The sequence below is a fragment of the Danio rerio genome, chromosome 14 (genome assembly GCF_052040795.2).
Source record: "Danio rerio strain M-AB ecotype USA chromosome 14, GRCz13ab, whole genome shotgun sequence".
Lineage (NCBI taxonomy): Eukaryota > Metazoa > Chordata > Actinopteri > Cypriniformes > Danionidae > Danio > Danio rerio.
This window is the reverse complement of record NC_141034.1, coordinates 32,502,254-32,518,002: the sequence shown is the minus strand read 5'-3', so window position 1 is coordinate 32,518,002 and position 15,749 is coordinate 32,502,254. Positions and strand designations below refer to the sequence as shown.

General features: G+C 34.7%; 1 protein-coding gene across 8 annotated transcripts in view; it reads right to left on the bottom strand.

Moving 5' to 3' along the window:
• Nucleotides 1-15,749, bottom strand: part of mid2 (midline 2) — a 269,448-nt gene that overhangs the window by 10,488 nt on the left and 243,211 nt on the right. For all 8 annotated transcript variants that reach the window (XM_087281616.1, XM_087281619.1, XM_087281618.1 and 5 more), the window contains 2 exons: nt 13,989-14,150; nt 178-385 (listed from right to left, as the gene is read on the bottom strand). In XM_087281616.1, coding sequence (XP_087137742.1) covers nt 178-385; nt 13,989-14,150 — 370 coding nt within the window. The remainder of the gene's footprint in view (nt 1-177; nt 386-13,988; nt 14,151-15,749) is intronic.

Sequence of the window (15,749 nt, the reverse complement as noted above, 5' to 3'; positions counted from 1 at the left end):
ATCATCTCAAATAAATAAAATTTGGTAAATAACCAAATCCAAATAACTGAGCAATCCACATACGAAGAATTGACCCAAGGTTTCATACTATTGCAGGACTAATAATCTATGGTAGCAAATAGTCTGACTCAACTCGTCAAGAGAACAAGCACAACTCGAAGATCTAAAGTCACATACCATGTAGAGGCTCCCAGTAGTACTTCCCAATAATGGCAACCACTGTCAATGAAGACGTTGCCAGCAGCTCCATAAGATCCAGTTCCGCTGAAGCGTTCTGGAGTGTGGCTTTTCTTCAGCGAGCTTTCATCCTTCTCCATTGTCAGACAGTCATTCGAGAGCCGCAGTTTCTTATGGGCCGTTTTGGGGTCTAGTTTGAAAGGCTGACCTGAGGAGCAGAGAGACAAGATATGAATAATAGCCAATAATAACAGCTGAAGGACTGCGTTCTCTGACCTGAGAAGGAACACTCTCCAGTCTGCAGGAATTTGTACAATTTATTACTTGTCAGTTTTTGCTCTTCTGGTTAATTAGGAGATGAGCAGTTTTGATAAAAGGCCCAGTGTGTGCGCAAAAAGTTGAAGATGTAGTGAATCAAAAGCTAAATGAAGTCAGCTTAGAATATGATTTGAGTTGTATAATTCTTGAAAAGCAGAGGTGACCCCGCAGCCCCGGTATTTAACTCTGGCATGTCTAAATCTGCCGATCCCCAGCGTAATGACTGACAATTCAGGAAAACAATCAGCTGCACTGCGTCCCTGCCCACAAACCAATCATCTCAACCCAGAGTGAGCTTTACTGCGTGCAGATATGAAAGGTTCTGGCAACGTTCTGCTGGAAGCCAATAACATTAACACGCTCTTGTCTTTGAACTGCTTATCGCTGCGAGCACAGCCATTCTCAACACTCGTGCAGTCATGCCATTTTACAGCATGTGTTTGAGGACGCTGGGAAAAGAGATGCACACACACATACACACACAGCAGGGTACAAACGAGAAGCCCATGAAATGCTTATTGCCTGCGACTATAAAACAGATGAACCTTTTAAGACAAAACAAGGTAAAATGGCATAATTGTGCTGTGCAGGTGTCTGAACTGAATTCTTTATTGTGTCTTTTTTATTCAAAAAGAAGAGCTTAAAGCACACCTTTATATGCTTAATCCACTGGAATTTATGTAGTTTTTTTTTAAAGAAAATTTGTTCCATTTATAAACATGAAATTAAAAGCATCCAATTTGCTTGTTCAAATATATATATATGAAGAGTTCAAGTGCAAAAAGTGTGTCTGACATTTTTCTTTGAAATGAGTGGATCCTTCATTTAGGTACTGTAATTTCATTTTAATAACTGGAAAATAAAGCATTTCATTTCATTCATTCATTCTCCTTTGGCTTAGTCCCTTTATTCATCAGAAATCGCCACATCAGAATGAACCACCAACTTATCCAGCATGCGTTTTACACAGTGGATGCCCTTCCATCTGCAACCCAGTACTTGGAAACATCCTTACACACTCATTTGCACACATTCACTACAGACAATTAGGTTTATTTAATTTACCCATAGCGCAGGTCTTTGTACTGTGGAGGAAACCGGAGCACCCGGAGGAAACCCACACAAACACGGGGAGAACATGCAAATATACATACATACATATAAAATATATACATACAATGGAAGTCAGAATTATTAGCCCCCCTTTTCATTTTTTTTTCTCCATTTTTAAATTGTTCACAAATGTTGTTTAACAGAGCAAGTAAGTTTTCACAGTATGTCTGATAATATTTTTTCTTCTGGAGAAAGCCTTATTTGTTTTATTTCGGCTAGAATAAAAGCGGTTTTTAATTTTTTAAACACCATTTTAAGGACAAAATTATTAGCCCCTTTAAGCAATATATTTTTCAATAGTCTACAGTACAAACCATTGCTATACAATAACTTGCCTAATTAACCTAACCTGCCTAGTTAACCTAATTAACCTAGTTAAGCCTTTAAATGTCACTTTAAGCTGTATAGAAGTGTCTTGAAAAATATCTAATAAGACATTATGTACTGTCATCATGGCAAAGATAAAATAAATCAATCTGTTAAACAGAAATTGGGGAAAAATAGGGGGGCTAATAATTCTGACTTCAACTGTATATATATATATATATATATATATATATATATATATATATATATATATATATATATATATATATATATATATATATATATATATATATATATATATATATATATGCATATAATGCTGTAGAGCTGAGTGAACAAAAATGTGTAAGGAAACAGCTTGTGGATTTCTGACAGCTGCTGTCAGAAACTGATGTCCGTGTCACGTATATACTGAAAAGTTTATTTGTAATGAATAGAAATTTCGCAATGACAGCAACATAATGTGCAGTGTCAGCTGTGACCACTGCCGTTAGACAGCACCTCACTGTCTTTCAAATCTCTTACAAAAATAATTTAGAACTTCTGTGAGCAATTTGGTGAAACATTTTTTAGACAAATTTGCAAAATATGGTCAGTTTTTTATCTGCTAACGAAAGCCTTTATTAATAAATGTATACTTTATTTAATAAAATAAATATAAAACAATACTATTTATTATATTATAGAACTGTTGGTAACACTTTAGTTTTGGTGACAATTTATGCTAATAACTGGGTTATTACCTGCCCGTTATTAAGATAATAACTGTTTATTAGTAGTTCTAAAGTATGATCTTATTCTGGATCCCTAGTCCTACCCAGAACCTAAACACAACTTCTACCTAACTAACAATTAATAAACAGTTTATTAGTAGTTTATTAAGCTAGTAGTGTTTGTCTATGGTTTTATAATAGCATGACTTGTGACCTAAACTAAAATGTTACCGAATTTCTAAATGTAAAATCTTTTCATGCACCGCAAGCTGTTGATTATCCCTTACATATTTATCTGACTTGATTAATACATAAAGATATTAATTGCAATCTTTAAACACGTAAGCTATATAGTTTGTGTAGTGTTTTATTTACGTTGTGCAGCTGCAGTGACTGTATTTTCTGCAGAGGAGGGTGGACTGCTGACAGCTTGAGTGATGTCTATGCTCTGCAGGATGAGTAAATATTATTCTGAGATCTTTTAACAACTAGTAAACAGAGCTGCCCTTGGGGCTGGTTGTCATGTGATATTTCTCATATTGGCTTCATGTACGGTCACCAGACACGACAGTGCTGATTAAACAGCATTGGCCTCCTATAGGAGCGCAGAGTGACTACACACACGCACATGCACACACGCACACAAACATGCACGCACGCAAACAGACATGCTCACTTAGTTTTTCTGTCATTCAACATTTTACCTTTACATGGCAGAGTAAACATGACATTAAAGCTAGTCAACCGGAAAGTAAAAAAACTAACTTGAGCTGTCACTTGTTATTTCTTATAATGAAGTACAGAAACAATTACCAAAATGTTATGTTTTGCTCCTTAAAGTTTCCTGCCTTAAAGGTCATATGAAAATATTTTATTTTTACTGCAGCTGAACTACAGCTTCTTTTTTTCCCTTTTTATATAAATCTTCACTTACAGCACACATGAAAGTACCTACACAGGATAATAATGTTAGCTAAATAAAATATTGATCTGTTATACATTAAAAAAAGAAAGTACAATAAATAAGAGACCCTAAAAATAACATTTTTAAACTGTAAAGATGATGTAATATAATAATAATAATAATAATATTATAATGTAAAATGTGCCTTTCAATATTTATGGACACTATAACTTTTCTGATGTAAATGTGTGGTGTTAGGTTTACTTAAAAAAAGAAATTATCAAAAAATAATTAACATATTAGTCTCTGATAAAAAAATACAAAATTTTGGAGACCACTTAAAATGATCCAAATGATTTGGAGAAAAATATACATGTTTTTTACACTATAAAGATCTGATAACATTTCTCTTAAATTTCAAATAAAATATTATCATTTAAAGTATATTTATTTATCCAAATAACACAAGCAGTCAGAATGTCAGAATGTTTTTAATTGTGTGGTGTTTAAAAATCCGGGTTATTCCATCAATTATTGAGTGTTGGGTTAGTTACTTAAAGTAATAGATTACAAATTACTGACTACTACTGGAAAATTGTAATGAGGTTGCTTTACTAATTACTTCATGTAAAAAGTAATCAGATTACTAATTACTTTACTTTGAAGTTACTTTTAAAACATAAAATATACCTATAAGAATTCAAAATAAACTGCAGCTCTTTCAGTAATTTAATATTCACTGAAAAATATTATAATGGGTTGATCACCCTAGCTTGACATTTTCAAAAGACTTAAAGAGATAGTTCACCCAAAACTCAAAATTCTCTCATTCACTTGTTCCAAACCTATTTGTCTTTTTTTTTTTTTTTAAACAAAATAAGAAATTTAGAAGAAAACTGGATACCTTTAACCATTGACATCTATACTATGAAAAAGCACTCCAGTGTTTGGATATTCTGTGTTTGTCTCAATTAATTAGTCTACCTAAATGTGTATATTCCTTAGAAAGTATGAAGCTGATCAGTTCTTGTCACATGACATGTGGTTTTTAAATGGTTGTGCCTAGAAAATGCGAGTGCGCACAATATGCACTCCCAATATGCGCGCACAAAAAGACACAAATCCAATTTAGCCTGTTTTAGCCTGTCTGACTTGGGCCACTGTATTCCATGGTGACGAGTATTGTCAGAGAATGCTTTCTATTCAAGAGCTTGAACAAGTTGCTGGTTGAGTTCAAGGGCTCTATTTTAACAATCTAGGCACAAAGTCTAAAGTGCAAGGCGCAAAAGCATTAAGGACGTGTCCAAATCCACTTTTTGCTATTATAAGGAAGCTCTGTGCCCTAGCGCATGGTCTAACAGAGTTGTGCTTATTCTCTTAATGACTTATGGGTGTATTTTGAGCATAACGTGCATTAAACAAGAGTTTCATGTCCCATTCTCTTTAAGAGTCAGTTGTGACATGCCATGGCACATTTGCTATTTAGATGGCGGATTTTGTAAGTGGAAAAACTGAATGCTTCAAAAGTTAGAAAACAGTTAAACAGACCATCTGCAGTGAAAGGATAAAGAACAAGCCTCCACCATTCAGCCTCTTTACTTTCTTTTTACTTTAATCTTTACCCCTTTACTTTCGTGGATAAGGCCATCCATTAGCTTACATATTTATTTCGGTTGATAAGTGCAAAGATTTCTTTCAAAACTATTTCTAAATGCAGGTCTAATTTTCAGCAAATTAAAAAATGAACAATAATAACGCAGTGTGGTCAAAAGACTTAACTATGAGTTATGTCCAAACACACATCCTATTCCTATGCCCCATATGGTGATGCATACGTCTCCAAAACCTGACAGGTGAACAAATATAAACTAGTTTTCATTAAAACAAATATAAAAATGCATATAATAAATAAACCGCTAAGAATAATAACATTATACAAATGCAAATATGCATGAATAAACTGAAAATAGCACCCCAAAATGAAAAAGGCATGGAGGCATTGGATTTTATATTTGTGTAAAAAATAGTGTATTTTGTGACATTTTAATCTTTAAATTTAAAAATTTAAAAATTTAAATATATAATTTTTTTTTAAATATAAAATTATTTGTGTATTGCTGTACATCCTGTGTATCTTAAGCAATGTGTAAATGTTTGAACTCACATAGGTGCATAACTAACATGCGCTGCGCTGGATTTTACACCTGCTTTTAAATGGTCAATGGCGCGGTCTATTCCAGTTCTTCAAAATAGCTAAATATTGAGTCAAATCAGCAGAATTTTTGCAAAAAAGCTCCATTGTTTAATAAAGCTTGCACAAAAGACACTTTCAAACAAAGCTGCTTTTTGATTTTCTAAAAAGAGAAACTGAAAAAAAAGAGAAGATAGATACTATTGATAACATTTTAGATAAAGTGTCCATACTTTTTGGGACCACTTTTATATATAATACATATATTTATTCGGTTACAACTGGGCGATCAAAAGACTGGCAGCATAAAGAGATGTACAATACAAAAACATCATTAAAATCATCAAAATGACTGGAGACAAAAGAAGCCACTAGCTAAAATACAGAGCAGTCAATCTGCATATTGTATGATTAACAATGCATCCGACGCAGAGGAAAGAAGAAAAGAAGAAAGAGGATCCATTTGAGGAATAAAAGATAGATCAGTGGGCATGAAAGGCTTGATGTGTTGGACCGAGTGTCTGGACTTGGGTTTTTGCGTGCAAACCCCTGCTGCGTTGTGTATTATGGATCGCAGCAATGCCTTTTGAACATATTATCTCATCCGAAGTTCAGCCGGAGAAACCAAACTTTCATTTCTCCACAACCTGCAAAGAGCCATTTGATGTCCTTCTGTTCCTGCTCTGTAAGCCTGGCTGAGCTTCAGACACACAGTCACGTACAGACAGACCATGAAGAAACAGAAGCACAGGAGGTAAACAAAGAGGACTGCAGTGGATGGACCGACCAAACACACACACACACACACACACACACACACACACACACACACACACACACACACACACACACACACACACACACACACACACACACACACACACACACACACACACACACACACACACACACACACACACACACACACACACACAGTTTGCATTGCATCTATTTTATTCAGTTCACTGGTTTCTCCAGGTTTTTTTATGTATATGCCTAAAACTCCAAGTATTTAATGAAAAAAATACTTATTAAATATACATTAAATAATTTCTATTTTATCTGTAAAGTATGTAATTGATTATTAATTAATTGACTAATATTTTATTACGTTTTTGGATTATCAAAATTATTTTTAGGTCACATTACTAAAATTATTTGTTGATTTATCAATGTATGTTCTATTATTTTATTATGGATCACAATTTAACTATATTTAACTGTACATAACTGTATGTATAGATGCATAATTAATAAATATGTGTGCATGTATGGACGCATAATAAAATAAAATAAATAAAAATACAAATAAAATTATATATATACACACACACACACACACACACACACACACACACACACACACACACACACACACACACACACACACACACACACACACACACACACATATATATATATATATAAAACACAAATAAATAAATGAAATAAAAAATACAAAAATAAAGTAAATTTAAATCTATATATATATATAAAATAAATAAAACAAAAATAATAAAGAAATACAATTAAAAAAATATAAAATATAAAAATAAAATAAAATAAAATATAATTAAGAAATTAAAAATTATAGTAATAAAATAAAAATAAACAAAATAAAATAAAAAATAAATAAAATAAAATAAAATAAAAGTTAAATAAAATGTAAAAATGAAATAAAACTTAAATTAAAAATGTAAATAAAATAATAACAAAATAAAAATTAAAACAAAATAAATATACAAAATAAAATGATAAAAATATAAATAAAATAAATAAAAAATAACATTTGAATTTTATTACATGCTATTCAAAGATCAGAATAACTTAAATTTACTAAGCTATCTACAATCTATGTATTAAAAAACTGAAGATTTAATTTCATATGGGCTGAGACATTTGAACTTTGACCTTCAAAGCTCTAAAACATTAAAGTGAAACCACCACACACAAACCACTTGCTTCATTAATATTAAATAATTACAACATGAAATAAAAAAACAGCACTTGAGTCTGAAGCAATCTTGCTATATAGCACTTGTGCATTTCAAAATTGATTGGCCCAGTAATACAATCTCTCCTACATCTTCTCTGCTTCTGCAAATTACATTGGCCACTCAAAGGCTGCAGAGAAATTAATTGTAGATGATAAAGCATGAGCTCCAGGATTCAACTGGGAGTTGAACACGCTCTCGCTCTGGATTTCTGAATCAAACTGAAAGTGATTATGTAAATGTCTTTAAATAGCATTTCTCTGGAGTGTGGACTTTCACGGTCGAGTAGGCATCACAGAGAGAAAACATTGGCCTGAAGTCAGTTTGCTGTTTTATGTGGTCAGATGGCCAGAAGACACAGCTGTGGTAAATGACAGAGAGATTGTTTGATTATGTGGAGGTTCAAATCTCTTCTTTGATGAATACTATAAACAGCCAGCCTTAGATCTCCTACTTCGAATTGCAAGGCTCATATAATGCGAAGTTACACCTTGGCTGGGTCTCCTAAAGCGATAAATACAACAGCAGTGTTTAAACTCTATGGCATTTTTCAAATAACAGCGCTATCTATGGTATTACATACATCGCTCAAAAGCATGGTGTCGATACAGAAATGTATAATAACCTAGGATGCATTCAATTAGGTAAATTAGATGAACACTTTATTTAAAGGGATAGTTCAGCCAAAAATGAAAACTACTCACTATTTACAGATTCCCAAGTGGTTATAAAACAGAGATGCTCAAACTAGAGTTCATGGCCCAAAGTTAACCCATGATAGCCTTTGGTTTGGTCTACTATCCTATAGGGAGAATGATGCAACCCAGGCTCATTCTGAAAACGCGCCTCTATATACATATTTAGAGACCGTCCCAGGAGTTACATTTTTTTGTAGTTTTTGCAAATCCACTAGAGGCTGCTTTTTCAGATCCCATCAGCTGGTAAGCATGAAAAGGAATGTTGTCATACCGCCCCATAAAGTTTATTTTAAAAATGAAATGCAGCCATACGTACTTCTGGCTACATAATTTGGGATCTTCAGAAAGGTATATAGGGCTACGTTTTCAGAATGAGCCTATGTTGGAATGATGGGTAAGGGTTGGGGAATGCCTTTAATAGAGATTGTCATTTCTAATTTAACGTAACCTTTTATAATAAAACAATTATGCAAAAAGTGCTAACTTAAATGAAATGTTTCAATTAAATGTTTAGGTTTTTTTAAAATGTAAAATGTCCCTCGATGGATGGAGGAAAATTAAAAAGACTTTGGCTAGAAAAAGGATGTGCAGCTTGACTAGTGTGATCAGCATCAAGCTCCATTGTGTTCTAACTGGGATTGTTTGTTTTTATTCTAATGTTCAATTTAAAATGTTAAATAAATGCATGTGTATGTGTTAATACCAAGTAATGTTTTCTATTTATTTTTAAATATTATTAAATAAATTAGGAAAAAAAGCCAAAGCCAATTTAGCAAATTATATTTCAACCCCATTGGTTGCCTTGGTGAAAAACTGCATATTTGATTCATTCAGTCAGGAAGACTCTCAAAGCAAGCGTCCATTACAGAAATGCGACCTCCGGTGGACAGCTGCAGTCTCCGAAATGTATATTTATATATTTTTATATGATTTACATTAGCAAATAATATTATAAATATGAATGTAAATCTTAGGTAAGCAGGTTACATTATAACCTCATGTCCTAACAACAGCTGCGTGATGAAATATGCAGTTATAAGCAATTGGGTAGTTGGCACTAAACAAAACACGACAGAAATTTAAATAAAGTCATGAAGAAGCATAGAATAGTGCACTTACTGCACTCCAACAAAATAGTAAGGGTTATAATCTAATTAATATATATTAAACCTCTTAGCATTATTAAATGTACATGCCAAATCACTGATAGTGAGTCACAGTTCTAAAGTTCAATTTCAAATGATTTAGGTAAACTGTCTGCTGCTGCTTTCAGTAGTATATCAATAAATGTCATGTAAAAAGGCATTCTAACTCACATTATAAGCATTTAACACAGAATAAAGCACATGAGGTGAACCTGAGGTGATCATAGTCAGTTTTCAGTTGTTCAGCTGCAAGAAATAAAAGCCGTTTCTAATATATCAATTTCAGGTGTTGGTTAGGACAAAAACTCCTTTTAATATGGAAAATATTTTCTCTATCGCATTGTTACTTTTATTTAGAACATGGTTTAAATTAGCCTTTAGGCTTAATAGTCAGGCTCGCTCCTGTTGGTGTCCTCAATCTGGCAACCTGCACTTGCATGTGTTTTAAACCAGGCGTGCGATACCTAGTTAAACCACTGGGTGTCAAACTCAAATACTGCACCTATAACATCGGCCGACAGTCCTTAATCAGCTTTAGTCTTTGTTCCTTCATGAGAAACAGTTTGGGCACCCCTGTTATAAACCTGTATGAGTTTCTTTCTTCTGTTGAACAAAAAAGAAGATATTTTGAAGAAAGCTGAAAACCGGTGACCATTGACATCAATAGTAGGAAAAACAAATGCTATGGAAGTCAAGTTACTGATATTCAGCTTTTTTCCTAAATATCTTCTTACACCTTCTTAAAAAAATCCTAAACAGGTTGGGAAAAAGAGAAGGCAGTGCAAATAATGACAATTAACTTTTTTGATGAACTTTCCCTTTAACATTGACTTTGTTGCACACTACATTAATTTTATGATAGATTTTATTGAAAACGCTGTCGTGTAAATGGGAAACTTTTTAAAATTCCTTTTTAGCAACATTGTTGTCGTCTAAATGGAGCCTAAGTATCAGTAATCTGTAGCGCAACACAGATACAGTCGCCTACACTTTTGTAGGACAGGCTTTCACAGCACTGGAGCTCTGTGTGTGTCTGGGTGAAAATGGCATTTAATGGCACTGCTGTCTAAAAACAGCATTATTACTGTAACAAAAATGACAGTTGGGGTGGGGGTGAGTGATAGAAAAGAGAAAGAGAGAGAAATACTGTTCCTGTTATCTCACAGAAGCTTGAGGAACCATGAGGACCGTGAAGACCCGGAGGAAGAAACAGACAATGAAAATAAGCGCAAAAGGAAAGCTTGTCGTTTCCTCCAGACATTCCTATATCTCTCTCTCTAACTCCTCCACAAGGCCGCTCTGAGACTCTGATGCAATAAGCCATCTGAATGCTGTCACCTGCTACGCTGCATCTTGATTGAGTTCTTTGCTGTAAGAAAAGCTGGGAAATGGCTGACAGCTTAGTTGAGGGACCTGGGCTTTCCCAGACCTCTCTCTCACACATATATACACATATACACACATCGTTTGACACCAAACCCACTGCTGGTTCCATTATTTGCATGTTTGGGTGCCTGTCACAGATGGAGTGCTGATAAAGGTATTGAGCGGTAGAGTATGACGGAGCCCCTGCACTTACACTACCACCACATCTACTAGGACTAAGCGGTGCTGACTGGTGTGATTAGCTTGATTTATCACTTAAAGAATCCGCTGATAATATTTCAGATTATTTGCAGCAGTCCATAACCAGCTCATAAATATACAGTAGCCTATAATTGTCAGATTCAAAAGGCAATTGTCATGTTAAAGGCTTATGATAATGCTTGTGTTATTTAAAATATTTTAATGTATCCCTGTGTTTGACATTGACTAAATAAGGGTTTAAAATGCTTAAACATGTATGCAGATTACTTTAAAAGGTAAAAACAACTTTTACATTACTTTATGTGATAACCCAAAAGCCAATGGAAAAACCCTACACATTTTTGCCAATGGAACCAGGGTCATCCCTGCAGCACTCCATATTTTTTATTAAATATTGTATGTGACCCTGGACCACAAAACCAGCCTTATGTTGCAGGGGTTTATTTTTGGCGATTGTATGAGACAAAACTATACAGTATATATTTTGCATGCCAAGAATCATTAAGATATCAAGTAGATATTAAGATCACATTCTGTCAAGATGTTTTGTAACTATTGTTCTACAAATATGATTAGTAATATGCATTGCTAAGAATTTAATCTGCACATGATTTATTTTTGAATATTGATTTTATTTTGAACTCTTAGATTCCAGATTTTTAAATACTGTATCTTGGCTAGGCATGGGACGATAACTGGTTTCAAGGTTTACTGCGATTTGGGAAAATCAAGGTTTTAATTCCGCTAAAATGTTCTGTTATACCATTCCTAGGATATTTGTAAGGTTTTAAAAGTATTTTTATGTGTTGTTAAGTAATCTATGTTTTAGACGCCTCACAGCATGAAGGTTGCTGGGTCGCTGGTTCGAACCTCGGCTCAGTTGGCGTTTCTGTGTGGAGTTTGCATGTTCTCCCTGCCTTCGCGTGGGTTTCCTCCGGGTGCTCCGGTTTCCCCCAAAGACATGCGGTACAGGTGAATTGAAGGTAGGCTAAATTGTCTGTAGTGTGTGTGTGGATGTTTCCCAGAGATGGGTTGCAGCTGGAAGGGCATCCGCTGCGTAAAAACTTGCTGGATAAGTTGGTGGTTCATTCCGCTGTGGCGACCCTGGATTAATAAAGGGACTAAGCCGACAAGGAATGAATGTTTACTGTTCCAAAATATTATAAATGTTTCTCAAAATGAAATAAATTGTGTTCAATGGGGGAAAAAGTTTTCAGTTTTTTACCCAGATATTTAAAAAGAACATATTTTAGAGCATTTACCACAATACCGTGATACCATGAATATACCATGAATACAAAGGTATTTTTATCCAAGGTTATCATACTGTCAGAAACTTATACTGGGCTATGCCTAATCTTGGCCAAATATAATTGTATCCAAACAAATGATACATCAATAAAAAAGCTTTTATATTAAGCAAATGTTAAATAAATCTAAGAACAAGTGACCCTAATGACTGGTTTTGTGGTCCAGGACCTCAATTACTACACCATTTTGAGAAGATACTGTACATAAAATACATGTTAATTTAAGAATATATTTCATACTGCTATGTACCGGCAAAGGAGAGCCAATGATGACAGAATTTGAATATATTTTTCTCTTTATGTAATATCTCTTTAACATTGCCCTTGTTACACATTACTATTACTATATTATTACAATAGACTTTATTGAAAACTATGTCATGTAAAAGCAAAACTCTTTAAAATGCAAGGTAGAAACATATCAGTTTTTGGCTACAATGTTGTCGTCTAAATGTAGCCCAACGATCAGTAATCTGTAGCACAACATACACAGCAGGGAAAATAAGTCTTGAACACATCCCCATTATTCTCAGAAAACATATTTTTAAAGGTGCTGTTGACTTGAAACTTTCCCTGGATGAAATCCATATATGCAAGGAAAACTAATTAATTACAAATTAAGTAATGTGAAATAAAATGAAACGACAGGGAAAAAGTATTGAACACATAAAGAAAGGGAGCTGAAGAAAGGCAGTGAAAGCCCAGACAGCAGCTAAAATATCTCAGTAGTTATTCAGTAACTTTCTGTCCTCCGTCATTGTAAGTGAATATTAGCTGCTTCAGTTCAACGTTTACATTATCAAGATGATGAAGATGAAACTAGATTGGACATTTCAGCAAAACAATGATCCCAAACACAGCCAAGGAAACTCTCAAATTCTTTTTGAGAAAGAAAATCAAGCTGTAGAATGGCCTAACCAATCACCTGACTTGTTAAATCCAATATAAAATACAAAATAAAAATCAGATTTGATAGACGAGAAACCCACAGAACCATAAAGACTTTTACACTCTGCTGTCACACCTGAGCAATTCATGTGACTTCTTTCTACACATAAGAGGCATCTTTAAAATGTCATTAACAAAAAAAGCTTTTTATATAAAGTATTAAATATGTTTGAGTACTTCAGTACTTTATCCTTTTGTCATTCCATTGTTATGTCACATAACTCATATTTCAGATTTGTAAAAACATTTTTATGTTTGTATTGTTTGGGTTTTTACCTAAATCTAGTTCAATTCCATATCAACAGCTCCTTTAGAAATATTATACCCAGAAAAAACATGATGTGTTCAATACTTTTTTCCCCACTGTACTTTATGACTGGTTTTGTGGTCCAGGGCCTCGTGTACTTTACTATTTTGTGTAAATATTGTATACAAAATACACATACATTTATTTTTATAGTGCTATGTACTGGCATCATCTACTGAAAAACGCCTTATTGATTGACAAGTAGAATGAGGTTTATAAATCTTTGCGATGTACAGAACACAAGGACTGGACTCACTGTTGGTTTTGAGGCGAGCGGGTTCACTGTTTCTGCTTCCTGCCTGGTTGATGGCCTTGACGAAAAAGATGTAACGAGTCCCGCTCTGCAGGCCGTGGACTGTGTAGTGATTCTGCTTGATATTGGGTACAATCATCCAACTATCCACAGAGTTATATAGACCTGAACGCAAGAGAGAGAGAAAAGAGAGCATAACATTAATAACAGATTTAACCTTTTTTCCAAGTTGCGCTTAAATCAGGACTATGCCAGCACACATTCAGATCATTTACATGTGATAGTCATACCAAAAGTAAACTGAAAATAGAATTAAGGCATCTGGAGTATTCTTATTTTAATCACAAGTTTTTACTGCATTTTATGACAAGTTACACATATGACAGTGATCAATACATTGAAGGCAAACAAAAGAACATGACTTTGATCAAGATTTGCAATACAGGCTCACTGGACATACATGCTTTAGCCTACATTTATGTGAAACAGCAAATACATACTCTAAGTCAAGTGAACGGTATGGGAAAGTATAACTCAATGTTTGTTCCTTTTCACACTAATGATATTAACAGGGACATATTCTCCAGGTACAGGAGAAGCATCGGAGGAGATATTGGAGCTGGGGGTAGTGGAAGCGTGAATCCACGACCTCGAAACGAAATGTGTACAGCTGCAGGAGCAAAGAGCTAAGCTTATGCTCAATACCTCCATGCAGCTCACCCATCTGAGGTAAGTGTGTGGTACAATTTTAAAACTCCTTCTATCTCAACTCTGTGTGTTTTTCTGTCCAGGCCCAGCACACTTGGGACTCGGCACATCTGCTGCCCCTGGGTGCAGCGGTGGAAGACCTGAGTCAGCTCCCAGGGGAGAGATTATCCTCCTCTTCTGCATCCTGGGATTGAGATTTCCACAGAATGCTACATCATAATCATCGGCTATTCCATTGCTTGACATGTCCATGCTACTTTCGCTAAGAGTAATGTGCACTCGCTGTTCTCCTGATGCTCATGTTAATGATGTCTCTGCTAAGATACTCGCTATCCTGAACGGTGATCAGAGCATTGGAGCCAATGCATTGGAGCATTGGAACGACAGCAAAATTTGCCCCAAGTTATTCATTCATTTATTTTCCTTCGACTTAGTCCTTTATTTATTAGGGTTTGCCACGGAGGAAGGAATCACCAACTGTTCTGGCATACGTTTTACGCAGCGGATGCCCTTCTAGCCACAACCCAGAACCGCGAAACAACCTATACACTCTCTCATTCACAAACTCATCCATTTCACCTATAGCAAATGTCTCTGGACTATGGGGGAAACCGGAGCACCTGGAGGAAACCCACCCAAACACAGAAAGAACATGCAAACTCCACACAGAAACGCTAACTAGCCCAGGCGGAACTCAAATCAGCGACCTTCTTGAGGCGATAGTGCTAACCACTGAGAAGTTACATATTTTAAATTCTGAAAAAAATTAGACTGCACACTCTAAAGCAGTGGTTCTCAAACATTTTTCATCAAGTACCACCTCGGAAAAAAATTGTCTTTGCAAGTACCACCATAATGAGCAGTTTTGAAATACAGTAGCGTATTAGGTCTAGTAAAGCAGCTTAAGCTCTGTACAGTTTAAAAAAGAAATAACTCCTGGTTTGTTAGCACCTGGAAATGTTGCCTAGACCTCATTAATATAGGCTTTATGTCATCATATTCGTATATAAATCATTTTTGATAATTTCTTTAAATATATGTAGCATGTACATATTA